Consider the following 27,853-nt stretch of genomic DNA (forward strand, 5'->3'; position numbering starts at 1 on the left):
TTTGGGAGCAACAATAATTTCCCCTTTCTTGGCCCTGCTCCAGCCCCAAACCCCAAATGAGGTGCTTATGGATCTCCAATCTCTGGTAAGCAACAGCTGAAGGCCTCAGCTGAGTGTGGGACCTCACCTGATTGTATTGTAAGCACTTAGAGTTCAGCATTTTTGCTGTCTATAAGACCTCTTTATTGGTTTCTCCCAACCCTCGTAATTCTCCTGAAACAGTTACAAGTTTTGTGGAGAAATGAGGGAAATGAAATTGAAATCATTTTAGTGGAGAGAGTGAGTCCATGTACATGAAAATAATCTTGACATCCTATGCTTGCCTGGTTGCCTTCCGTTACCATAGATGGGCATCAATTGATATTTGCCTTTTGTCATTTGTTTTCCCTTCAAGATGTTGCTCTCTTTATGTATTACTCCACTGTGTGGGGCTGGCCATTTGATCTAGCTAGTTCCATAAGAATTTTGTAAACCTGTAGACTGAATAATACACTTAATTTTCCTTGACTTAGATAAATCATCATCCATTATATGCCATGATTTGCACCACGAAGAGTGCTCAATTGTTAACCTTGCTGGACATTTTTTAATTCTCCTTTTCTCTCATTGTGGCCAAGTGACCTGTCATTATTTTTTTATTTGCCAAGACAAAAAATATTTGTCTTTTCCTTTCTGGAAAGGGTTTTCTCTTTGTAACTCGTTCCAGGCATTTAATTTCTCATCGTCTCTCATTCGTAGCTAAGTCATCTGTTTTTATTTGTCTTTTCCAGGATGAAAAGGATGCCATCAGAAGTCTAGACCTGTTGTACAGAAGAGTTGAGGTACATTCTATTTATATGTATCCTGAGTATTTTCCATATTTATTGACCTAAATAAGCAAGCCGATCATAATAAGCTGGCATTGCGGTTTAGTAATAATGGTTACTTTGATGGTCCACCAAGGGCTACTTTTAAATGGTATATTATTTTAATTCATGTCATATGCAAGGCAACCATATGGGAAAGTGAGGGAAAATTTCTTTTCCTTTTCTCTTTTCCATCAATGTCCACAGCCTTTTTGGACACCTTGTTTATTTTGAGGGCCTTCCAAGAAAAGGGTGCTTTGTTCATGATTATTTGGTCTTCTTCGTTTGGCTCATAGTCCTTCCTCCCCCAAAAAGGAATATGTGAAAAGAAGGAAAACCATTCCATCTCTTCATGTTTTTTTTTATTCTTATGTTAAAATATCAGCATATTTATTTCTATTCTTAGGTTAGAATATCAGTTAATCTTGTGTCTTCTTTTACACTTCAGACAGAGATTTTGAAACGGGAGGCTACTCCTGCAATGAAACTACTTAATGATCTTCTAAATCTGCATGATGGATTTGACGATGATGGATGGTTAAAGCAGTGTAGGAAGCGCATGCTTGAGACCTTTCCACAGGAGGATCCATTCAGTATTCTTGTTCCTGTGGGTTTTGATATTGATAAGGTGTGTCATTATGTTCAGTCTTTGTATATCTTCATCCAGTAACTGTCCAGAATATGATTTCTCAGGGCTTTATTGCATACTCTTTCATGATAGTATTTTGTTTTACTTTAAGCTACTTGAGTTATTTAATTAGGTTTCACAAAAAAAGGCTATTTAGTTGGGTACTTCCAGTTCCTTTTAAATAGGCTTGTTAATATAGAAATAGATCTCTCAAGTCTCAATGCACGATTGCCTGTGTGTGTGTCTGGTTTAATTGTACGTCTTTGTGTGCATGCATGTGTGCTCAGCATGTATTATTTTGACTGTTGATCTATCTTCATCAAATTGCTTGGAAAAGAATGTCACAGGGTGGTTACAAATTATACAGGGTTATCAACCATGGTGGAGCTGCCAAAAGTAGTTTATTCAGTCTTTATTGATATAGTGGCATCTGGAGATAGGTTGAGAGCAGGCACAGCATATTGTGCCAAACCTAGTTAAATATGTATATGATTTACTTGTTTTTCATGTTACTTAGGGTTGAAATCTTATGCTTTATTGGAAAATATTTGGTTGCACCTCAAAATCCTGTATTCAGATATGTTTGGGGGTTCTTGTAATGACTGAGGCCCAGGGTTTGGGAGGGGAGCCAATTTGATGAAGCTTTTGTAATTGCTATTTCCCCTCTCGTATTCCAAACACTCCACCTCCAAATCCAACAAAAAGCAAAAAAAATTCTCCCAATTGAATCTGCAAAAGCACACCATGCACCCATCCATCCACCCGGATTCTCACGATGCACATGTCAATGCTTGCAGAGACACCAAATGTATTGTCAACATACACATACATCCTCAGGAAAGTACCTAGTATTCATACCTCAAAATTGGAAAAAAAATGTTATCATGAAATGATCTCGGGAATCATGTTTTGGTGACCAATTTCAGCTTTTTAGCTAGTTTATGGATTAATTTTTTCATCAAATCATCATCCTATTCAGGCTCCAAATGTTATGCTGTCTACCCTTCTTTGCAGCATCATGGCCGACTACCACTGCCATCAGACCTTAGTGATGTGTTATTGAGAGTGGACTTTGTCAGAGAGGTTGATGCACTGCTACAGGAGGTTCGGTCTGAACCAAGCTTAGAGCAGACTACGCAAGGGCTCGATCCAGATTCTGTTGCTAGTAGGTTGAAGGAACATGAGAAACAAAGAACCATACGCCAAGTAGAAGCCTTGTTAGACCTCGCAGTGGCTTTGAAGTGGTAGTACCGCTTAATTTGACGTCTGCTTATTTCCTGTCTTGACCTACAAAATAAAGGTTAGTGGATTTGCTGGACCACCTTCTAGAAATTAATTTATAATGTGCACAACCATAGATCCTTAACAAATTCATCTTCTGTTTGGTTTTACTATGTTTTGATCTTAAGTCAGCTTGCAGGAAGAACTCAAAGAGCATGGCTTAGGCTATGCTGGGAAAATTGCCCCATGATTGGATATCCATTGGATGATACTTGAGATCTTCTGCTGTAGTTGTTGGGTGTTGTAAACAGGAGCTGCTATTACCTAGCTCGAACGTCATCTGTATCACCGCTTTATGTGAGAAGTCTGCACATCCCTCTCAGTGTATTCTCTTTGCTCAATCTTCAAGCCTGTACAGATCCGCCGCCCTATAGGTAATTTTGTTCTGCATATTATGTGCATTTTCTCTTTTTCTTATTTTTACTGGGTGAAAGAGGGTGTGGGGATGTGGCAGTGATGGTGGTGGGCGGTGTAATTTGTTTCTTCACTTGCTTGTTCCCTCTTAGCTTCAGTTGTTGACCTATACTCATGCTTGGCACTGATACTTTCCTGCTTGTATTCTTGTTAGGAGAAAACCAACGAGAGTTCTATCAAGTAATTCTAACGTGTCATAATTTAGGATTGAACATTATGACCTATTTCTGTTTTGCCTAGCCTTGATTATTTTGAGCAAGGGGATGGGAGTTTGGAGCAATATTTGGATGTGATAGTTACCTCCCCTCATAGTAGGCAAAGTGAATTTCCTCATAACATGCAAATTTATGAACACGTCCCAGTCAATTGAACGTCGAGTATTTTCGGGTTTCAACCATGGTAAAACCCCAAACTGAAAATCTTCTTGTACTTTCAAACCAAACAGGTTCTCTTCAGCCTTTGGACCAGTATGATATGTTTGTGTTCATAACCTTCTATCTTGGATCATTGAGTCCATCTTCTGAAGTTTTGTACACTCTGAAGATTCAATAGCTTTAATGGATGAAATATAAGGGGGTTAAGAAAACACAGTGCCTGGAGTTAGAACCTTTTGGAGTTGAAAGAGAAGGAAGTAAACAGAAACTGTAGATGTAGTCTTGATGCTTTGGGCCAGAGACAATAAATCTAAAACACCAGGGCAAGTAGTGAGTTTTTGACTGAGCATATCTTCTTGTCACTAAAGTCATTCAATTGCATGGATTGGTTCATATAATAGGAGAAAATCATGGAACCAAACTTAGGTATCTCAAGCTTCTTAACGTGGTGGTCAAATAAAATTATTGGAGAGAACAACTTTTATGTATGGACAACGGAGCCCTACCAGCTTTTATTCTATTCCACAATCCACCATGCTGAGAGACTTGAGGCCACAACAGTAAAGAGGAGAATATTTTGTTTGAGATCCGAAGCATATTCGCACATATATATACCCTACGCCTCACTTGCCCAGCTTTTACGGATTTGATTGGAATATAAAATTTTTGTAAAGTCCCAAGATAAATCAAAATATCAAAATTTGAGTTGATCAATTAGAATTAGAGCAAATTGCATTGACACCCCCAAAATGGAGGTCTTAAAGCATTGACACCCCAAAATTGGATTTTCATTGAATATATTTGTTCAATTTTTACTGAAAATCTTTCAAACAATGTTTATCATAGGGGTATTTTTAAAAATAAAAAGTAATTTAACTGTTTTCAATTATAAATTTGACAAATAGTGCCAATGCAATTTGCTCTTAGAATTAAGATACTATAAAGATCTCATGAAATCTCGCACTATTTTTTTCTTCTTTTGGGTAAATGGGAATTTCTTGTATAAATTCAGCACTTATGGGTTGAATATAAGCATATAGGCTGGCTCATCTTACCTGTAAAGAATACGATTTTCCGAACTAGACACTAGGCAATCAATCAGGAAAAACATCATTTGCTCTGTGCACACCTCTATGCTTACACAGTAGTGCACATATATGTTAAATAACTAGCTAAAAAAGCAAAGAAACTATAAAGTTATTCTGGACTTTTTAAATTTGAAATTAAACTTTAAATTTCAGTCTGTAATTTGATATAAAAAAATGCCTTTTTTGTGTAACAGAGAATTTTTTTTTCATTAAAAGAGAGAGAAGAACAATGGAAAATATCCTGAACTCGCACCATGCTTCCACATGATAGAAAGTAGAAACTACGCAAAGAGAAGCTGGTGTGCACCAATAAAGGAACAGACATTGCATCCTTTTAAATGATAAGATGGCTTAAATTGGCTTCAGTCAACCACACAAAGCCATTGGGAATCTCTGCTACTTTCAATACATGAACCTCCACCACTATTTATTACCTTTTGTATCACTTTACTGTTATATAAAATAGGGAGATTATGTATATAAAAGAAGTGAATGCGAGCTTGCCCTGCTCAAACAATGTCAAATTAGCACAGTTGGACCATGACATTGGTTCTATCTAGTGATAAAAATGCTTTTCCAATTGGATTGGACGGCATGGAAAACAGAAAAAAGAGATCCAGTGATGCTTTTCACTATTTTTTTAACTTTTCTTTTTCAATCATATTAGACTTTCTGGAGGAATGGATGCTCGAATCTAAGATCTCCTTAATCTTACTATCTCTACAATAAGAGGTTGTCACTCCAATGTTCGAATCATAGCTACTGTATTGTGTATAATTTGAGAAGATGATACTATTGAAACATTTGCATTTTCAAAATAATTTAACAAAATGAATTCTGATAGAATTTACCTTTATGATTAAGTCTACTTACGTCAATGGACCCTTTTCATTCCCTTTCCTAACATGAAATACACATTTGAACTATATATGATGCCATTCATATTTTCAGGTTTCATAATGTTATGCAATAATGAAAAAGATATTTTGGATACTTGATTTATGATATCATTCACTATTTCAACATTTAATTCTTTTTGGACAAGCCACTCCCTCTGAGGCGTAGATGTTTCATGACCTTATTACATAATAGTGTCACTTCTCGAGCCAACAACTGAATATCAATAAAACTAGAGCTTACTATAGCCCAATACATCAGCCAACCTAAAAAGAGGACTATCCACCCATTTCCACATCACTCTCACATCCGACTTGGACATCTACTTGACATCCCTATATTGTATGGGAAACTGAAAAAGAAACAATGTGATACCCTTATTTCACGAGTCAATTATCAACTACAACATTGGAGATCAAAACTCTTGTCTTCTGCAAGAAAAACTGTGCTTATGTAGTCCGCAATGACAGTTACACCAACCCATTTCATGTCCTGTTTCAAACTACCTGTCGGGTCAAACAAACATTGGAAAAGCTAACTAGAGACTTTTATTGGCTAGTGGAGACAAGCAGCATATACATAAACTCTTATGGAATACGTTGTGCAAGACAGTTCGACAAGGAGGCCTTAACCTCAAAAACCTAGAAGCTTTTAACCTCGCTCTTCTATCTTGGAATGCATGGACTCCTCTCTCCAGATGATACTCTCTAGGGTTGAATTATGAAGAATAAATATTCTTGACATTGTTCTTTCCTCCAGGCAATAGCTTCCCCTACACTTTTGTGGGCTTGGAAATCACTTATGCAGGCACGACATCTATTACAAAGAGGACTTTTCCGTCAAATAGGAAATGACATGAAGGCCAACCCTTGGATACTCAATTGGGTCTTGATCAACCCTTAGACCTTGGTTGCTTCCTAGCTGCTCACTCTTCTCTTTGCATTGCGGATTTCATCCTCCATGCTTCAGCCAAATGGGGTCATGAGAAAGTACTTAGGTGGTCTCCTGATATCATTTACGAAATCCTTAGAATACCCATCCCTTTTCATGCATTTGAAGACAACTATGTTTGGAAACCCATATCTAAAGGGATTTCACAGGTGGCTTGGCTTTAAACTTGTTGTCACTCTCTTGCACACCTCTCCAGCAACAACTGGCTTTAACTAGTTAAAGTTTTGGCATCTTCCTCTCCCTTTCTTTGAAAAGCTATACATGATAAATTACCCACTGCAGATGTTCTTGCTAACTGAGGTTGTCACATACCAAATATCTGTCTATTATGTGCAACATATTCTTCATCTGTGCAACATATCTTCATTCATTGCCCTATTATTAGCCGTATTTGGGATCAACTGGGCCTCCCAAGACGGAATCTCACCCAATCTCTGCACAATAGTTACAAGAGACGGTGGTTAGCATTTATTCGGGCACACATGACACAACATAATGATTCATGCTACCGAACTCTCATCTCTTTTTGAGCTCTTTCGAACCTCTATACTTCTTGAATTGGTGGTTCACAACCGTTCTCTCTATTGGAAGTCAACTAGTACGTTCATAGAGCCTTGCTCGAGTTTACTCCATAGCCTCTAGTCCAACAACATCCACCAATTCAATGCAAGATCTGATGGGAACCCCCTCAACCAGGACGGGAGAAGATCAATGTAGATGGCTTTTCTTATGTTGATCTATGCCTTTTAGGCATAGGAGGTATTGCTAGAAATCATGATCATCATGTCATTTTCTCTTTTGGAGAAGGTAGTGGTGACCAAGACTCTATGGTTACCAAGGCACTTGTAGCTCGCAAGGCTCTCTAGTGGGCATTGCAGTTCCAACTCTCACACATAATTTTGGAAACGGATAATCATGCCTTGGCAACCTTTCTTATTACACTGACTCATCTTTCTTGGAAGGTTACTGCCCTTGTCTAGGATATTTTATACTTTGCCGTGCTGCCTTCACCGAATGTCAGTTTTGCCATATCCATCAAGAGGCCAACTTTGCCGTTGATGTTCTCGCCAAAACTGCCACTAAATCACAAGTTTTGTCTTTCAATACTAGTTCCCCTCCCCCAATTTTATCTTGGGTCTTACTTTTTGATAATCTTCGATGTAAACTCCCGAGGGGCTTTTATATCAATGCATAACTCTATTTCCTGACCAAAAAAAAAAAAAACTTGCAAAAGATTTTTTATTTTTATTTTTATTATTTTCTTCAATGATTGAAAGGCAATATTCGTCTAAGATCAAAACAAATTATTATATAAATAATATTATTATTTATAAGATAAAAATTATAAAATCGATTTTTATTTAAGCTGTTTGATTCAGTTACGAATTACGATACACGGTTTTTGTAAGTGAAAACTTCAGTCCCACCCCCTAAGATACCTTCCAATATTAATGTTGCTCTCTCAATTATCACATTATCACTCAAATCTCTTGTTATTGAGACTTTTAATCTCAATTAATTTTTACTTATTTATTTTCTAAGCATAAGGTTTTTTATTTAAAGTTTTTTTTGTCTTTTTAAAATTTAAAGTTTTTTTTTTTGTCTTTTTATTTAAAGTTATTATTATTATTATTTTTTTGTCTTTTTAAAATTTAATTTACTTAATTACTTACATATGCTATTAACGGTTATTCCAAATGACAAGGGACGTTATTGATATATGTTCACCCAATGCGAGGGTCTAATCGATAAATTAAATAATTCAAAGGGTCATTACTGATTTGATGGGATTGATGAGGGCTTAAAATCAACCGACTTGCCGAAAGAGGATTTTCTGGCGAAAGAAACGAGACCTATTTGGAATCAACTAGGAATTTTAGGTTTATTAGGTAATTGCACATGTCTACGCAAACCCTTGTCTATAAAATCCAAGTGTCTGTTGCGCTCAGAAACCCTCTTGTTCGTGCGTTCCATCGGAGTTTTCTCTTGGCCATCGTTCGAAAAAAGAGCCGCCAAGAAATTCTCTGCAACCATGATCGTTTATCAGGATCTTATTACAGGTATTCCTTGTTGATAGATCTGCATCTAAACTTTAGATCTTTAGTTTTCTAATCGTAAGAATGTAAATTGTCATTCATGCATCAAGCAGATCTAGCTGGTTAGTTTGGTTTTCTATGAGTTCAATTTTGTATCGTTGATTATCTTGTTCTCAGTTGTATGTATTGTGGTTGGTTGAAATTCATTAGATTTAGTACTCTATTTGTTGTTTCTATGTTCAGTCGTAATCGTATCCTTTTCTCTTTTTCCAGTTCTGTTTATAGATTCTTCACTGCATGCTTGCTGCTTTTCTTTGGAATATCTCCTCGATGGATGTTTTTCCCTTCTATTCTTTTCAAAGTCTTCGCCTTTACGTTGGAATAGACACCCTAAGTTATTTTCATTCCAGTGTTTGTCGTCTAAGTCATATTGTTTTCTTTTGTGTGGAGTGCTTGGGAACGGTAATAAATCTATACCTATGGCTAAGCTGTTCGAGAGCTCTTGTGAGCATGACTTCAAATTTTATGAAGAGCTTGTAAGAATGAATACTTAAAATAAAGCTTGACAACTTAATAGGGTTTTAGAAAATAGGACCGTTTGGTTTCCATGTCTAAGGGACGAGGGAGGTTAGAGCAATGATGAGGAGTGAAGATTGAGAATCCAAGTCTTTTGGGTAAGACTTGATCTTTGAACAGCTCTACTGTGACCATATCTTTGTCTTTAATTCTCTCTCAACTATCCCACCAAATTCGGTGAGAATTTGAGAGCTGAGGTGAAGAGCAGGTGAGCTGATAGGGAGTTTCTTATAATATGAGAAATCACTTCAATGGCCATTGTGTTTGTTGCTCCGTCTCCTTTTCCTGTAACAATCCTACCAAATCTTTTGAATTTTGAGAGGGGTGAGGTGAAGATACTAATTAAGGGAGTTTGATACTTTCCTTCTGTATCCATTCTTAACCCGTGTTATTTTAATAAATAAATAAGGCCTATATGACAGTGTGACATCATAATCACTAGTTGCTTGTTGGACAGGTTCTTTAAAGGCTTATCTATGTTTTACTGTGTGTTTTTAGATATTATATTCTCATATGTTTTGTTGCTGGCTTATTTACTTCCTGTTCATCTTATTTTTCCAAGAGAAATTTTGATCTTCAAGTTACTAGATTGTTCCACTTTAATAATGGCTGCAACTGGTTGCATGCCCATGTGGTTCTTGTATGTTGATCCCTAGATGGAATGGATTTCTATGGCTTTCATTTGTGCCACAGGTGTAGGTGGCCTTTGATATAGAGTTCCTTTCTCTTTCAGCTTTTCTATTTGGCTGACCATTGTAGGTGGAGCATCTGTAGTCTTTTGAACCACATTAGCCTAGTGGGTAAAAATTCTAGGAGATAGTTCTACTTTAAAAATGATTGTGACAGGTTGTGTACTTGTGGTTCTTGTATGTTGACTCTTATTGCTTTTGTTTGTGCCACTGGGTTAACTGGTCTTTGATATAGAGATCCCTTCTCTTTCAACCTTTTCTGTTTTTGCTGATTATTGTAGGTGGGGCATCTGTGATATTTTGTCACATGAGTCTGTGTTATAATTTTAGGTGAACGGTAGACATATCGCTGGTATCAGTATTAATTTGATGACTAAGTCCTTGTTTCAAAGTTCATTTTGGTGTAGGGTTCAGTGTTTCTGATCCAAAACCTATTAAACAATTCAGTTTTGCTAGAAGCTGACTTGTACATTACTGTTTATTGTCTTCCTTAATTTCAAGTGGACTTTTGAATGGTGACATGCAGATTTTGAAATTGATTTGTACTACTGTTATTTTTCATTTGGATGTGTGCTCAGTTATGTACCTTTTGATCAATTAGGGTTTCCTGTTGTTAGTTCTAGTGTAGAATTTAACCCAAAAACTCTTGTTTTTGTATACTGCTTATGCTAAGATTCTTATATCATCAATTTCATAGTAGCTGGTAGATTGGTACTGTTAAGAGTTTTTAAGTCATGAATCATGTAAATCATGTTTTTCCCCCCTGTCCGTCAGATGCTGTATCATACTGTCTTCCTATGACGTTCTTGAATCTTTATGAGCCAAATGTTTGGGAACATGAATGAATAATATCAATGGCTTATCAGTTAGTTTTTTGTTAAGTTTAAATAATTGATGTTTTTGTGGATCTTATTAGTATGTTATGGGACCCGACTCTCTCATTGTGGTCTCATCTGCCATGCATGCATTAAATGCTGGTTCATATGATTGTGGCATTGCATGCTTGCCTTATTTATGTAATATACTGTTTTTGTCTTTATTTGCTGAAATCCTATGCCCAAGTCGATAAACTTGCACGTTTAAGATAAACACTTTCAGTGTATACAGCCTTTCACCTACTACTTCTTCCTAGTATGGTAGTGACACAGATCTACTACAAGGTGTATACTCACAAGTGATTCAGTAACTTCTGATGACATACTCAGATCTGTATTCTGGGATGTCTTCCCCTCTGGATTTTGTATGTTCGTCAGGTATAAACTGGTCCCTGATATGGATTCCTCATCTACCTTTTCAGCCAACTTCGTTTGTGATGTTCTAGCTGATCAATGTGAATGTGACATTTGGAGCAATTCTAACAGCTAGGTGGGGTTAGGAGAGAGATGATACTTTAAAGCAACAGTAGGAGAATTCTTAAGTGTGCATCACTATATCCCTAGTTTTATCACCACCTCTCTACTTGCTTAGAATTTTATGAGAGAGCAAGAGGGATTGTGTGTTGCTGATGTTCCCAAGTGATACTCCTAATGGTTCAGTAACTTATGTTGACATACTCAGCTCTGTATTTTGGGTCTGGACGTCTGCCCCTCTGGATTTTGTATGTTCCTCGGTGATGAACTGGTCCCTGATATGGATTACCCATCTACCTTTTCAGCCAACTTCATTTGTGAAGTTTTAGCTGATCAGTGTGGATGGGACATTTTCAGCAATTCTAACAGTTAGGTGGGGTTAGGAGAAAGATAATAGTTTAAAGCAACAGATAGGAGAACACTTACGGGTGCATCACCATGTCCCTAGTTTTATCACCACCTCTCTGCTTGGGTAGAATTTGGATTGTGTGTTGCAGATGTACCCTAGAGTGATTCAAATTTTTAATGTGAAATGGTAGGCTTATGTCCTGAATTATTAGCAAATAGCTGGAGGGGGTACTGAATTATTTTGGATTATTGGACACCTACTACAGGAAGTAGCTTTCTTGAGCATTCTGTTATTAGGTTAGCAGAAAGGAACAATTTTGGAATCGCTCCTTTGTGTGAGAAAACTTATTTGGTTTTATTTTAGATGCTAAGAAGGAAGTGGTCTATTTAGTGGTCTACATCTGATGTGGAATAGAGACTGAGACCTTCTCTTGTACTGTGCATTGTCCATTCATTTTTTCTTCTCCTCCTCCCCTTTTTTGGGATTGTTTATTTGTAATTTGATTATTATTGGGTTTTGTTATTGTTGTGGTTGATGTTAATCCAGTAATTGACTTGGTGCTGCAAATTCAATTGTCTATGAATTTCCAGGTGATGAGCTTCTCTCGGATTCATTTCCGTACAAAGAGTTGCATAATGGAGCGCTATGGGAAGTCGAGGGAAAGGTACCATTGTTTGTTGGTGTCATTTAGGATTCCGTTTTACCATGACATGATAGTGTTGCTATTTGCAAGCCTAGTGACCTGGAATAGTACAAGAAATTTTAATCAGGAGAAGAGTGTTTGCACAAGTTTGTTGCCCACAGTTTAGCTGTGCTATTATTAGGCTAGACTTCACCCCTATTTGTTGTTGGGCATGCTTAAGAACAGGGATTTCAATCTGTTCTATCCCGGAAAACGAAGCAGATTTGCAGTTGTATAGGTCTTTCAGAATTGTTGCCCATAATTGTGCTGTGTTATGATCTGCTAGACTTCTCCCCATTTGTTGTTGGGCATATGGATGAGGATTTCAATTGGTTCTATCCTGGAAAAAGAAGCAGATTTGCAATTGTAGGTCTTTCGGAATTGCCGAAACAAGTGGTATTTGTGAATCTAGGATGATGTTGAATTTGAATTAGTAATATAATTCTAATGGGCTGGACAACTAAACATTCTTGTGTGTGTAATTTTTCAGTGGGTAGTCCAAGGGGCCGTTGACGTGAATATCGGTGCCAACCCTTCTGCTGAAGGCGGTGAGGAGGATGAAGGTGTTGATGACCAGGCTGCTAAGGTTGTCGATATTGTTGATACATTCCGTCTCCAGGTTGATTACCTTCTCTGTCAATTAGTGTTTATTAAGCAGTTAATTTGTCCACAAGCTGGAGCTTATGCAACTTTTTTTTCCTGAATTACAGGAACAACCTACATATGACAAGAAGCAATTTGTTACATACATGAAGAGGTACATCAAGTTGCTTACACCAAAGCTGGAAGGGGAGAGGCAAGAGGAATTCAAGAAGAATATTGAGGGTGCGACCAAGTTCCTGATGTCGAAACTGAGCGACCTCCAGTTGTAAGTATCTTATTTCCCTTGATCCAGTTACTTGCAATTAAATTGTGTTTGGATTGTGAAAGGGACCACACTTGCGAGCTTTGAATTATGCTGAGTTTTTTCTTCTCATTCCTGGCTTGTGTGAGTCTGGATGTCTAAAAATCTTAACCACAAGGTTCCGCACTGCCGCATTGGATTACTCTAATAGTGGGCCTTGGTTTTAGTTTTTGAAACTAGAAAATCTCTCCTGCTACGAAGTTTAGTAAAATTCTTTTCTGGGTAACTATGCCTTGATATAATTTCGGCATTTTATAATGTGTTATTTGATTTTAACAGTGATTTTTGTATTAGTTCTAATAAATGTTGTTTGTTTACAGTTTTGTAGGTGAGAGTATGCAAGATGATAGCAGTTTGGTCATGGCATACTACAAGGAAGGTGCAACTGATCCAACATTTTTGTACTTTGCCCATGGATTGAAGGAGGTTAAATGCTAGAAAAGAGGACAAAGTAGACTGTCCATTTATGGCATTGAAGGGGAGGTGCTTCCTGTAGTTCTAGTTCTTATGTTTCTACAATAGTCTTTTTATTTAATTTTCTCCATTAGAGCACATAGTACATTTATTATCCATAAAACTATTAAGTACGTCTCAAGTGTGATTTTTATTTTTATTTTTTACATAAGCTTATCTTATTTGGGTTTTTGAGTTTGTTTATGACATCAGCTTCATACGTAAAACTCGTCTGCAGGCCTTTCTACCACACCTGTAGAGAAATAGCACGTGTTCTATTTTTTCTCTCTCCTCAAGCTCCAAACGAAATGGAAAAGAGGTGGTTTGAATCATGGGATGGGAATTACAATCTGAATCTAGGTGTCTAGTATGTGCAACGTAGATTCGTCTATTCTGGTTGATATAGAGGGAACTACTGTGGTGTCTTGTTATTTGCTGAATGTTAACTCTCGCAACAAAGATTTAAAGTATCCCACAATACCATACGATGCTAATCAATACGTATTGATATTTGACCCAATTGATACGATATATTTTGGTACATTTCTCCATTGAATTACATTAAAATACATTAACCAGAGCGATACAATACTCGATATAGGACGACACGTCTCTTAAAATCACCTGACTGACCGATACAATACTCAATATTGATATTCTAAACCTTGCTCTCAACATTTTGGCATTGGTAATGCCATTTATGTGTATGCTTTGGAGAGTAGAATAGACCATGCAGGCATCTGGGATTGGGAGTTTGATGTTTATCTTTGGGCTTTTTCAATCATCACAAAACGGTGAGCTTGGTGAGCAGTGTCCGGCATCAAGCAATTCATCTGTTTGAATGTGTGCAGTAATATCGAAAAATCAAATGAAGGTCAGTTGGGTTTCCGTCTAAACTCAAGACCCAGAGAGAGCTAAGGGGGCATACCATGGCTGAGTTGTGGGTTGTGCTCAAACATCTATGAGGTGGATCCAGCTTTGGAATGGGACTCCCGGAAGATGAGCTCAATCCTGAAAATCGGCAATTCTCAGAGTTCAGGATCACATTTTACACAGGCAAATGAATATGTCAATATTGACTCAGATTGATTTATTGGTTTTCTATTTTCACTTCTTATAGCTCCATCAGCATGACTGCTAACACCAACATTGAATGCCCTTTTTTATTCTAATTCTTCCTCTTTACACAAGAGTTGGACAATGCCCCCTCCCCTCTAATGCTCATGTGATACTGACAGACCATTTCATCTAATATTCCTTCTCTTCTCCTCCGTTTTCACATGAAAAACAAACAAACTAACTCTTATCATTGCTAAGCAGGGCCGAGCGAATTCATTTAGACACATTCCAACACGTCTAATCCCAAGACATTGGATTTGATTGCTGCCCATACTAAAATCCAGCAGACTGGAATGAAACGGGTTAAAGAGAGGTATTTTTTTATATCCATTATCGCCGGAATGATTGCCCAGTTGTTGGATCACTTGTACACAATTATCAGCCGCACACATTACAACTACATTTTCTCATGACAGAAAACTTTACATCTGAAACACCATCAAAGAATTCATCAGACACTAATTTGGGAAAACTCCTCCCAAGCATTACTTGTAATTTGGGATTATATTTGCCTACCCCTTTTTTGTGTCGTTCATAACAAAACCATCTCAGCTATCCACAAAAAATATGATGAGATATTGGCAGTACCGTGTGAAACACTGGTCACATGTCAGAGACAGACCACAGATATGCTTCTCTTTCTGTGGCATGCTTCTCATTCATCCTCTTGAAGTATAGCTTTTCAGTTCCTGTATCAAAACAGAAAAACAGAAACAGGTCAAGGTTGCAGTAACTTATAACCTAAGTCACTTTATGCAAATTTCAAAGGCTTCACCATAGTGAGAATCCTAGTGATGCCGTTGGATCAACCCAAACCCATTTCGGTATCCAAACAGAGACTACCCAGGTATTTTCCAATTATGGGATTGTAGGATATCATTGTTTGAGTATTTGGGTCTACCTAAAACTTGGACAATTAGAAGGGTTTAGCTAAAGATAACTATAAGGGAGATGTTTCCTCTTTTCATGCCCCGTCAACTTTCACCCCTCTCTCTGTCTCTCTAAGCTTGAATAATAATTACTTTACCAAGTTGCAACAGAAATTTCGGAAGGAGCAGAACTTTAGAGGGGCAAAAAACGTATGGTTGGTAAATACTACTCAGAAGCAATGAAATGAAACAAACTATTTACTTTAGAGGGGCAAAAAACGTATGGATGGGAAATACTACTCAGAAGCAATGAAATAAAACAAAATATTTAAGACGCAGGTGGGAAGTAGTAGGAAACAAACCATTACTGCGATCAACGCCATCCCAATGTCGACCTGGTTTTATATCGTAACGGTTCCGTGGTGCATCTATTCTTCTTTTTATCCAGCTGTGACTAGGGATCTCCTGAGGAATTATAAATCCCGATTCTTTCATCTTCTCATGATCACCCAAGTCTTCCAAAACTGGCTCTGACGATTTATGCTACAAAACATTGAGAAGAAAATAAGGAACAAAAACCAATTCATTTTCAAATGAACTCGCACAAAAGTTAAGAGCACATGAGCCATCAAATCATTTACCTTCACCAAATGAGCCATTGGATCTCCCCATCTTACCCTCTCCTTCAGCATCTTGTCTAGTTCTGGATCATCCCTACAAACAGAAACACAACTATGAGATGGTCTTATACACAAAGCAGAAAGGGCTACAGAAACGCAAGATTCGGGACAGCTGAAGTCCAAGGTCATATTCTCATCCTCCAATATAAGAAATATAGAGATCAACCTCAATCAATAGTAGATTCTACCTGGTCCTCGCAAATGGTTTGTCCTTCTCAAGCTCCAGCTCACGCTGTCTTGCTTCAGCTTCCCGCTTTTGAGCCAAGCCTTTGCCCCACTCCAGCGGCTTTTCCTAACCATGCCCAAAAAGGAGGATGACCAAGCATCAATATAGAGGGTTAAGACATCAACTAGACCCATTAGAAAATGTGCAGGTCAATCAATGAAGTAGATTATTGATGAACAATAGTACTTTGGGGGTCCAATAAACCTCCAGAAATAAATTTATTTAAATAAAGATTCAAAGGAATTATGCAACAAATGGTTTCCGAAATTTAAAACGATTACTCAAAAGAAAAAACTGATGCAATCCAGATATTGCCCTGATTCATTAATAGAATAAACTAGATCAGTAACTAACTTGTAGTCATGATTATGAGAATATATGTGGATATTCAATCAAGAAAGACCATTATTAATTGCTAGAGAATTTTCTAAAAAGTGAGTGCCGCAACCACAAGTATTTTCAATAAATTCCAATTTCAATTTATTGACCATATTTCTAATAAGACATAAAATTTCTAACAAAAATATGAAGGGAATGGAAGCAATAGTTAAAAGCATTCAAGCATATCATATAATGGCAAGTACAAACTTAGCACTTCGGGACAGAAAGCCAAATGATCGGGGATATCATCACACAGACAATTGTCTGGAGTAGGACTGCTAACATGTCAGGTATGCTTGGTTTTTTAAAATGTTGCCCCAAACCTGAATACTTACAACTACGCCCAGGCCCACCCTAACCCTGATACAGGGCCTAGAAACCAGAACCCTGGCCCTGATGCTGACTGGCTAAGCCCAGCCCAATCCCGCCTATGGCCCTGATTGGCCAGGCTGGGCAGATCTGGCCCTAACCCTGTTATGCTGCCAACCTTGACCTGGATCCTGATGCATTTGATCTGAATATGAAACAAAGGAGAGAAATCTTTGGATTAAAGGGCAACAGTTGGTGCAGGTGCCAGTTTTGCAGATTCCTGGAATGGTGCAATACACAATGATCAATTACATCAACCCATCCAATAATTAGCAGCAGCTTCAGATAAAAACCAAAAAATTAAAAAATCTAAAGTTTCAAAATAATATTCTTTTCCAATGCATTGAACATGTATTCTTAAGAAAATCTAAAGGGCATCAGAACTTGTGAAGCTTATGAGAATCTAATGGAATTAAAAGAATCCCTGCTACAATCCACCATCTGACAACAAAAAACCTATCACAATGGTCGCAAAATCCTCAATATTATGGTAGCAACTAGCGCTCTAAACAACCCCCTCTCTAGAGAAAAGAGTAAACCAAGTTGTTAAGATGGCAACAAAAATTACAACCTGTCAAAGCATATGCAGAACACCGAGTATCTCCAACGATTAAAAAGAGACCCAATATGAAATGAAAACTGAATCCATGACGTAACTGTAACTGTTTAAGATCAAATACCATCCCTTGAGCTGGGAAAGAAGAGAGTAAAACCATCACCATTCCTTTGAATGCTCTCACCAATATAAATCCAACCATAGTTGCAGAATGTATAATCCCAAAACAAGCATTAATTCCAACACAGTTTCTAATACATCATGAAAACCAACGAGTCTCCAATTATTGCAACAATACATTCAAGCAGTGGAAGTTATTCAATCAATCAAATCCTAGCCTTATCCATAACTGACAGAACTCCACCTTCAGAACCCCTGTTTTCAAAGTAGTTTTCCCAGTTACTGCCTTCACAACCCCATCTAAATCCCATTAGCAAACATATATCCCTAAACAAAGCTGTTTAGAACCTAAAGAAGTTGCCACCTTCAACTGTTTGGATGCTTCTCCTTGGAACTAATTCGATCATCCAAGATAGATACAGAGTTACAGAACCATATCCGCAACCTTAGTTGCAGATCACTCCACATAATCAAGAATAAGTGCACCAAGCATTTATGGTTTAAGAAGAATGATCATATATCTTTTAAAATAGAAAGAGAGAAGGAAATCAATCCTCAATTGATGATTCTATCTTTTTTCATGCCAATTGAACGGAAAAGGGATATGGTTCCCTGAAGGAAATAGATTCTATCTTCCATCTCACAGTGAACAGTACAATCTAATAATAGTGGCAGAAACCATGTATCCTAGTCCTGTTTCAGTAAGATCGGAAGAGACGAACCCAATCTCTGGATTAGACATCATCATCAACCACCGCTGCTGATACCCATCAAGTTCATTAATTGAGGTCACAATCCATTGAACCCTGAGTATTCTGTAAACTCTCATGGAAAACATCTTATTAACCAACATTTTTAACCGTTCTTCAGGGAAAGTAATGGCAGCCCAAATTCAGGCTCTTGGTCAGCTTGGAGGAGATGCAGGTTGCATTTGTTTTTAAGGTTGTTTTATTCATCATTTTTCTTTGTCCCCCCATCCCCGGGGGAAAACTCTTATTTATTGAATGATTTCTTTAAGGAAAAATCTTCTTTTGCCGTTCCTTTTTGTGGAGAAAAGAGGGGGTGGGGGTTTGCAGGAAAGTGGAAGGAGCAGTCAGAGACTCAGAGGCAGACGAAGAAGAAAAAAGAAAAAGAGAAAGATGTTGAGGGTAGTTACTTAATTAGGAATTGGCACCAGAGCCTTTGTATTTATTCTCATGGTTGCTTGAGATCTGAGAGATCCTTGATTCAACAGCTGAGATAACTGTGACTGAGAGGCCCAAGGTGAAATAGCCATGTATCCCTAAGGCCTCCTCCAATTAATCTCACCTTTCTTTCCCTACTCTAATTTTCTGTTTTTTCTTACTTCCTATAACATTGTGCTGTGAGTCCATCTTCATCTAAGATACAATCAAAATAAATTGTTGCAGCCAGTTAGATGACCTAGAAATTAAGAAAATACTACTTCTTTGTTCATCATTCAACACATTATTCTTGTTGCTCAACCTATTTTTGGCGTATCGCTGATCCTACTTTAGAGTGGTTCTTCTGTTGAACCGACTTCTTCACTAAAAAGCCTCCTCTAACCTTGATCACTTTTATCAACTAGAACCGTGGGGATCTGTTGAGGAATTGTGACAAGGAATACATAAATCATATAATCACATACCAAACATTAAAACCATCCAAATAGTCTACCTACTAAAAACATAAACAGCTTGGCTTGTCACAGTCTTATCAATCAATGCATCTTTAATTCAGCTAACATTAGGCAGCAATTCAAGAAGCTAAGATCTACATCAGATAATAACTGCATTAGCAAAGATGCATTCAAAATCAGCTACATTAAACAGCAATTACAGTATCTTAAAAGGTCTATGCATTCTTTTAACTTCTCTTTGAGATGGGCCTCCCAATAAGCAATACCTATTTCTAACATATGTATAAGAAGTTCCCATTATGAATTGGGGTAACTGTAAAACAAACTACCACCTACAGAATGATGTAGACCGACCAGAACAAAGCAGCTGATCATTAATACTGGCTAACACCAAAATAACTAAACAACTTTATAGTGATGAATTGAAGGTACCTTTGGTTTTTCCTCTCCTTTCTGGGCTTTCAGGAATTCCTCCTTTGATATACGAGTCCCTGTGATAATGTCATATGAACATGACCCATTTAGAACCTGGCCAATAAGCATGAGTCTTTCCACAACCCCCCCCCCCCCCCCCTTTTCCCCAACCTTTTTGAGGATAGCATGAACTTGTAGCTGAAGTACTCTTGCAAGGATATATTCAACTAACCTTTCAGTTTGTCACGATAAACTGGTTCTGCCCCTGGGCCCCCTGAAGAAGGATCCATCTGCTTAAACCTGCATGGATATAATCCATTTATTTGAAAAGGGGGGGGGGGGAAGAAAAAGAAAAAGGCTATTGAATCAGAATTTGAACACAAGGAAAAGCATAACACAAAAACACAAATTTGACGCATAAAAGAATGGAGTTAACTCATGCAGACCTAATAACGCAAACTGTATTTAGGAAGCAAAACAGAAGAAAATGCAAACTCAATGCACTAATAGAGCTTCCATACACATAAATAGCTACTAGGTTGAGTAAGCAGCAAGTAAGCAAGACAAAGCTCCAATAACCCCAATAATCCTTCTAGGGATCAGGTTGCGTCACCAATCTGAAGATCCCATGTCTGTTTCCATTTTTCTAACACTCTCCCTCATGCTGAAGCATAGATGTTAACCATGCCCAGCTTGTTACAAATATGCCAGTTGATAAGACAACTTTTCTTGAATGAACAAGTTGGCAATCAACTTCAGTGTGCTTTGTCCATTCATGAACCATCAGGTTTCCCACTTTACAATAGCAGCTTGACTCTCACATGCTAATATGACATCATAGTCTAGGCAGTGCCTATGTGTCCAGGCTTGCCGGAGCTTTGCCTACTGGTGTCACCTTATTTTTTACCACCTTAAATGTCTTGGTTAACCTTAACACCGCGGCAACTATGAATGGCATATGCAAACTATCAACAAAGTCAAGCTCCTCCAACAACTCTCATCCATATCAACTTGCAAATGACATGTGCCATAGGATACTCTGACTCAGCATGAAATCTAGCCACAGTGTGCGTTTCTTACTGTTCCATGACACAAGATTTTCTCCAACAAATGTACAACAACATATGGTTGACCTTTTGTCAACAGGTGGATCAACCCACTCAACATCTGAAAAACCCTCAACACGTTCATAACCAATGGCTGCATAAAGTAGACCAAGTCTAGGAGCCTTTTAGGAACCTCCAATGCATACTATAGCATCCCAAATTCACAGTGATGTTCAACGAGCCCACAGAAACTGACTCACAATGTATGCATAAAGTAGACCAAGTCTAGGAGCCTTTTAGGAACCTCCAATGCATACTATAGCATCCCAAATTCACAGTGATGTTCAACGAGCCCACAGAAACTGACTCACAATGTATGCATAAAGTAGACCAAGTCTAGGAGCCTTTTAGGCACCTCTGATGCATACTATAGCATCCCAAATTCACAATGACATGTTCAATGAGCCCACAGAAACTAACTCACAATACTAACAAGTTAAGTTGGTATATAGCCTATTTTCAGCTTTCTGAACACAATGGCACTATAAGAATTGGAGTTTTTTTCCTTTCATGCTACCCACTTAAGTTGGGCCAAAACTCTTGTCTGCCCACCTAAATGGCAAAAATTACACACTGCCCACACTGGCAATTTTGAGAAATTACAAATTACCCATTGTTAGATTTTGACCCTTTGACCGTTAAGTTTTTCAAGTTTTGAATGTCAATGGACCATAATATCGCCTAGCACTGTAAATGACAATAATGCCCCTCAATCACCCTTAAGTGGATGAAGGGGTTCTCCCTTCACCCATCTTCTACCTAAACCTTGGCCCCCTGCTGGAAAATACCCACCACCATCTTTGATAGTAAGCTTATAATATGTAATCGAAAACCTTAGACTACGGCTGAAATAGACAGAACTGGAGACAAGAACTTTAATCGGACACCTTAGGGAATATGATGGGATGATACAGCCATTAATAAGAAATCCGAACACCCTTCTTCAATCGGACATCAAACCTAAAACCACAAATAAGATGCAAGAGCTTCAAGAAACCTATACTACCCAACCATAAACAGCTGCAAATCTTCCATCATCTTCTCTCCCTTCAACCTTTCATTGTCTCAAACCCTATCGCATTCCCTCTATAGATCCCCACACTATTATCGTTAGGGTTCTTTACTTCGTAGTTCAATTCAATGGTGCGGCTAACTGTAGTGTAGATCTTACTGCTTGTCTATTTCATCTAATTTCGTGGCTTTCATTTTCCAGATAACAAGATTAGGGTTTGGTTTTTTGTTTCTCTCACTCTTCGCACAATTATCTTTTTGGTGATATTGTATCTTTTGCTTGAGAGTTCTTGCTTCCTAGCTGAATTCTTTTATGGTTTAGAAATTTGGAATTTAACTTGGCCCTCATTAAAATTGAATAACTCAGAATTCAACCAAGTGATTGAAAACGGTTTCCTAATAATCACGCATGGGAGATAGGATTCTAAGTTCTAAATTCTGCCAAAGGATTAAGATTCTTCTCTTGAATTTCTGTCAAGCAATACGATTTTATGATTCAAGATGGGTTGATCCTTGAGATTAGAGTTTGGCATTTTCTTCTTGGAACTGAAAAGAGATCGGATACTGTTCACGTTATTCGAATAATGTGTGGGTTTCCGACAAACAATTTCTGATTTAGGAGAGAGTGGGGATCGGTGGTCGCCAGCAGGGGGAAGGGTCGTGGTGTCCCGGCGGTGGTGACGTTCCAGGCGATGATATTCACATGGAAAACGAACAAATTCAGGTGAATTGGTGAACCAAGCGATTTTTTTTCTAAATTTTAGAAAATTAAGTGAGGTTTTTGTAAAATAAAAAACTTATATTTTCTTTCACCCCATGCACAAAATGGTCATTTCAATTTTAAAGTTAATAGAAAAGTAACAGTGGGTAACTTGTAATTTCTCAACATGGCCAGTGTGGGCAGCATGTAACTTTTGCCATTTAAATGGGCAGACGAGTTTTGGCCCAACTTAAGTGGGCGGCATGAAAAAAACTCTTAAAAATGATCAAAGGAATTATGTCCAAATTAGAGTTTGACTTTGGAACATGGATTGTACCCGCTACAATAGACTAGGAGTCTTGAACACACTATTTTACACATAATTTAGGTATGAAAAGTAATCAAATCCCACAATTTATGAAGAACTACTTCAATAAACATTAGGAATGTTCCTAATGATTTATATTATATCGGCTCTTCTCTTTTGAACTCTACACCTAGAATGCTACAACAGGCTATCCCTATTAGATTTATATTTCTGCCAAACCACATTCTTATTTCTTTAGTGTCTCCCATTTTCCCTTTCATATAAAGCACTACCTAGACCCCAATAACTAGAACAAGATTGCTTTGTGGTGTCATGTGGTTTCCTGAACTTCCCACATCAGTAAGCCTGCAAATTTTGAGAAGAACTCCAATAACAGAATAGGCAGCTTCAGACCACTCCTAGTGCTACCAGGAGTGACTATAGCGAATCTAGAACTGAAGTAATCAACTAGAAATTACAGACGTCAGCAACAGAAAATTAGAGAGCAAATATGATAGAATTTTATGCTTCAGTCTGGAGATTAGAAAAAGTGGTGTTCAGAGGGTTCTATAAACCTATCTAAAATGGAGAATGGGGTGCCAGTGCCATGGGTGAAAACTACAGAAATTTGACTTGCTAACATGAATAATAGAGATAAAGAAACAGAAATAGGGAAACAACCAAGCACACTGCACCACTTAGAATCCACGGGACAACTTCAGAAACACTGAGAGCTTTATTCATCCAAATTGTGGGGTAGGCCTATAAAAGGTAATAAAATTGAATACATGACTAACTGAGAAAAAACTAAAGTCTATCCTGAACTGAAACAAGAGCATAACAGAAACAATAACTACCGAAACTCTTCCAATCAACCAACTAGATTGGACCGTGCTAACTTGACTAGGACTCTAAATTAACTAACTAAATAAAGCAAATTTACCATTCCTAATCTAACCCATATTTTGGCCCATTAAAGGGTCTAAATACACGAAAGCCCATCGTATCAAAGGCCCAACCCAAGGCCTATTACCACTTTCCTTTTAATATAAATGAGCAAGCACACTATGTTCTTGCTGCTTCAATATAATACTGCAAGTTTGTGACCCAAGAATAGTAAAATAAAACAGAAGGAGGAGTAATTAGACTAGTATCAGTAGCAGCATTCTAGGAAAATGCGTATAAGAGGACAGCAGCTCACAAGATTGGAGAAAATTGTTATCAGAATAGGCCTCTTTTTATTCTGAGCTGATTCCATCATTGGGTCCAACTCATAGTTATCAAAGTGGCAAAGCGACCACGAGGTTTGAGGTCTCCCCTAAGCGCCATAGCAATTGGGTGACTTTATGGCATAGCCTTGGCAAACAAAGTGTTCCAGTGAACATTTTTTCTACACGACTATTTTATGTGGCAAAAATAGCATATTAGAACTTATATAGTTCTACTTATAAGCTAAAAAAAATATTAAAGAGTCACAACAATGCAAGATTATCATAAACAAATAGAAAATAAAAAGACAAACCATCATAGTACAATATCATATAGCATAATAACCAACGACCATAAAGGGCGAACCTGGTGCAGGAGACTTCTGCACAAGCAGAGTCCCTAAAGGCAATTTTCCTGTGCAGCCTTACCCCAGCAATTTTTGCTGACAGGCTGTTTCTGTTCTTTGACCTCAGGTCTCAATTCAGCCTATTTCTTTTATCTTATAATGATCTCATGCTTCTGGACCACCAATAGTTTGTTGAGTTGCGGAATAAATTTCAATCATTTAGAATACCCAAAATATGAAATCTAGATAGAAAATGTCAAAAAGCAACCACTCAGCTCATAAAGTGTCATATGGCATCCAAAGTGTTGCCTTGGCATTACTTGGAAACAAAAAGCTTACATTTTTTGCATACACAAAAAGCAGGCCATCGCCTTGGTCCTCCTATTGTCGCCTAACGTCACCTTGGCGATGCTTTGACGACTATGGTCAAACTACAAAAGCATTATATATGTCTAGTTTGTTTATGTTGTGTAAATGTCATATATTACTCTTCTTTTCTCATCCTAAAACAAACGTAATTGAAGAAAAGAAATATGACATTATCAGAATCGTGATTATTGTGTCAGGTGTATCATCACTTCAAAACTATTTTATGAGAGATCTATTTCAGACCCAGTCCTGTTATCCTTTCTTTTTCCAATCATGAAGATAACAAAGAAAAGTAATAAATACAAAATATATAACATTACCAAAGTCCATAGAAATAACACAAACAAAGACTGTCAAAACCTTACCTTGCTGAATCTTCCCTCAATTTGGCAGTTGCTTCTCTAAAATCTTGGCGACTGACCAAACCAGCCTTCGGCTTAACATTCAAGGAAGATGAATCCTTTCTACTCTTCCTAGGAGGAGATAGGTCAGCCAACTGTGAAGCAAAAGGTGGATCAACTTCTGGTATGTCCCGATGAATCCGTCGAGGTGGAGAGAGATCAGGAGATTTGGACCTCTCAGAATCCTTCATTCTTTTCCTAGGGGGAGAGAAATCTGTTGCAAAGGAAGACTTGTTATCTAGTGAACCACGATCAATTCGTTGAGGAGGAGAGAGACCAGATGATTCTGCTTTCCCTCGATCCTTCTTGCTTCTCCTAGGTAGAGAAAGGTCTGTATTCTTGTTCGGTAACTGCTGAGGAGATAACTCAGGCAAGTCAGATCTTTCAGAATTCATTGTTTCATATTCTGAAAATGTCCTAGTGCTGGAGCAACGAGGTGGGGACAAATCATCATTGCGCTTTACAGACTTCATTGGACTGGGTTCAGCTTCCGGTGATGGAGTGTCATAGCGCTTCTTCTGCCTCCGTGGCAGTAATAAATCAGAAACTTCCTGACGAGAACTGTCAGGTTTCAGTTTGGGTTCTGGAGACAATGAGTCATACCGTCTCCTCTGCCGCCTTGGTGGTGATAAATCAGAAACTTCATTACCATCTGCAGGCTTCTGTTGAGCGTCTGGTGATGACATATTGTATTCTCTCTGCCGTTGCCGTGACTGTAACAAATCAGGGCTTTCATTGGCAGAATCTGCAGGTTTCTGATTGGGCTCTGGCGAAGGTGTGTCATATCGGGTCCTTTGTTGACGAGGTGGAGAGAGATCCATGTATTCTTCTCCAATGCTTGTTTTTTTGGGGGCATCAGAAATTGAAACCCAACCACTTCCATCCTCAGAAATTGCATTGTAGGGCCGCAGAGCTCGAAGTTGCTCCAGCCTCTTCATGCGCTTCACCTCAATGTCTTCCTCAACTTGGGGCTTTGTTTCATCTGTTATTAAAACCAAAGCATGAATCTCAATGGTAGAAGCCCAAAAAAAAACTAACTTCAATTTCATTTTCTATTTTAAAATTTGATACCTGCAGAATCATCCTCATTTTCCTCTTCATCGAGTTTGATTGGCTTTTGCCACACAGGGTCTTCATCCACAACAAGAATGCCACCCATCGAAGTTGTTCTTGGCTTCTCCTTCTTTTTCTTCTTCTTTTTCTTCTCATCTTCATTGCTGCTTTGGTATTTCTTGAGATACTCTTTTAAAGAAGTTGAAGCTGCCATTATGTATACTTCACCCACAGAACTTCTGATAATTAGAGAGAAGATAATATTTATTGCCAAGGTTGAGCATAAACGACAGAACAGCGTACCATGCATAAGCTAATCAATATTCATTGCAGATATGGATATTGAACATTCATCGTTAAGGTTAAAGCATAATGACACATCTGAGGACCAAACATAAATCAAATCAACCTAAAAAGGTGCTAATCTCTCCCAAACTTAGTATTCATTTGGTAATGCTTCTGTTTCGAAAGACATGTTTTTCACATGAAATGGTTTTCCCCCCCTTCTATTTCAGTGCTTGGAGAGAACAACAACATTTTGCCATACAATGGTGCTTGGCAAACCTGTTCCAAACCTACTTTCAGAACTGAAGATAGGTAAACATTGTTCAGAGACAGTTTTAAATCACCAGTTATAACATTATGCCATTGATTGACTAATTATATGAAATCAGCAAGAGATTGGCAACATTATCATACAGGACACACTGAAATAACAAAATTGGTTGAAATTAACAAGGTCGTACAACGGAAAACATCGGGTTTATCACTCAATAAGCTCTAACCGAGGGTCTTCCCCCCTCAATCCTTGTGCCCACTACTATAGCCCAAACAATCCCCAATAAATTCTAACTAAACATGAAGCCATTAATCGTGACAACCTTAACTTTCAGTATTGCTTCACTATGAAGCCATGAATAATGACAACCTTAAATAATCCATTGATTCTGAGATTATTTAACTAACCTTCAGTTTTCTGCTATGCTTCTTACAATCCCACCACCAGGAGACAGCGAGAAGGAAAAGACCAAGAACAGATGCACCGCTGCAACCAAGACCGAGAGGACTGGATCACCGGCGACGGGGAAGATGGAAGACGAATCGCCCTCCCAAGGACAGCGTCTAGGGTTCGGAGAAGAGGGATAAATTTCGTTATTGCGCAAATTTCTTGTTCGTTTCGGTTTCCGATAATTTGATTGTTTTTACAAAAGTACCCTTACTGAAAATATCAAAAGCCTTTTAAGTCCCGTATAGTTTAAGCTTCATACGAGCTTCCCAAGACAAATGCATTTTTCATAAAAACGTTTTCTTGCCAATGGAGGGGTAGTAGGAGGGTTAGGAACCTGACTTGTCATGGGTTCAATCCCTACCGGCTGCATATGTAATATTCCTACTCCAATTTTCCTATATATAAAAGCAACTTTGTACCGAAAAAAAATAAAAACGTTTTCTTAGGGTCTGT

General features: G+C 38.0%; 3 protein-coding genes and 1 non-coding gene across 9 annotated transcripts in view; 3 read left to right on the top strand and 1 right to left on the bottom strand.

Annotated features, from left to right (window-relative positions):
• The window catches only part of PAC (pale cress protein (PAC)), a 39,898-nt gene extending 35,286 nt beyond the window's left edge, over nucleotides 1-4,612 (top strand). The window contains exons 5-8 of one of the 3 annotated variants that reach the window (XM_089153649.1): nucleotides 771-821; nucleotides 1,294-1,473; nucleotides 2,488-2,773; nucleotides 2,887-4,612. In XM_089153649.1, the coding sequence (XP_089009775.1) occupies nucleotides 771-821; nucleotides 1,294-1,473; nucleotides 2,488-2,721 (465 nt within the window). In that variant the 3' untranslated portion in view covers nucleotides 2,722-2,773; nucleotides 2,887-4,612. Of the gene's footprint in view, nucleotides 1-770; nucleotides 822-1,293; nucleotides 1,474-2,487; nucleotides 2,774-2,882 lie in introns of all 3 variants that reach the window. The other 2 variants (XM_089153647.1, XM_089153648.1) reach the window with 2 other exon arrangements.
• A 3,805-nt stretch (nucleotides 4,613-8,417) lies between these two features.
• On the top strand, nucleotides 8,418-13,708 carry LOC149019680 (translationally-controlled tumor protein homolog). The gene is made up of 5 exons (XM_089153653.1): nucleotides 8,418-8,538; nucleotides 12,068-12,141; nucleotides 12,650-12,778; nucleotides 12,870-13,027; nucleotides 13,384-13,708. Exons 1-5 carry the CDS (start codon nucleotides 8,511-8,513, stop codon nucleotides 13,499-13,501), a joined length of 507 nt encoding a protein of 168 aa, XP_089009779.1. The 5' UTR covers nucleotides 8,418-8,510; the 3' UTR covers nucleotides 13,502-13,708.
• Nucleotides 11,381-11,481, top strand: LOC149019681 (small nucleolar RNA snoR99). The gene has a single exon (XR_016173280.1). It is a non-coding gene; the product is annotated as a small nucleolar RNA snoR99 (small nucleolar RNA).
• Nucleotides 13,709-14,016: 308 nt separating the features above from the next.
• LOC149019682 (pre-mRNA-splicing factor of RES complex protein) lies at nucleotides 14,017-27,518 on the bottom strand. 4 transcript variants are annotated; one of them, XR_016173122.1, is made up of 11 exons: nucleotides 27,358-27,518; nucleotides 26,410-26,630; nucleotides 25,303-26,320; nucleotides 20,122-20,189; nucleotides 19,908-19,966; nucleotides 16,373-16,476; nucleotides 16,146-16,218; nucleotides 15,867-16,047; nucleotides 15,224-15,324; nucleotides 14,445-14,527; nucleotides 14,017-14,349 (listed from the first exon to the last, which is right to left on the bottom strand). XR_016173122.1 is itself a non-coding variant. In XM_089153651.1 (10 exons), exons 2-9 carry the CDS (start codon nucleotides 26,603-26,605, stop codon nucleotides 15,239-15,241), a joined length of 1,785 nt encoding a protein of 594 aa, XP_089009777.1. In that variant the 5' UTR covers nucleotides 26,606-26,630; nucleotides 27,358-27,518; the 3' UTR covers nucleotides 14,372-14,527; nucleotides 15,224-15,238. The 4 variants fall into 4 exon arrangements, 3 of the variants coding, with proteins under 3 accessions (XP_089009777.1, XP_089009778.1, XP_089009776.1); XM_089153651.1 differs by lacking the exon at nucleotides 14,017-14,349 and having other exon boundaries at nucleotides 14,372-14,527; XM_089153652.1 differs by lacking the exons at nucleotides 14,017-14,349; nucleotides 14,445-14,527 and having other exon boundaries at nucleotides 14,558-15,324; nucleotides 26,410-26,613.
• Nucleotides 27,519-27,853: the final 335 nt, after the last annotated feature.

The sequence above is a fragment of the Hakea prostrata genome, chromosome 4 (genome assembly GCF_041222555.1).
Source record: "Hakea prostrata isolate BN-2017 chromosome 4, UWA_Hpros_2, whole genome shotgun sequence".
In the NCBI taxonomy this organism is placed as follows: Eukaryota; Viridiplantae; Streptophyta; class Magnoliopsida; order Proteales; family Proteaceae; genus Hakea; species Hakea prostrata.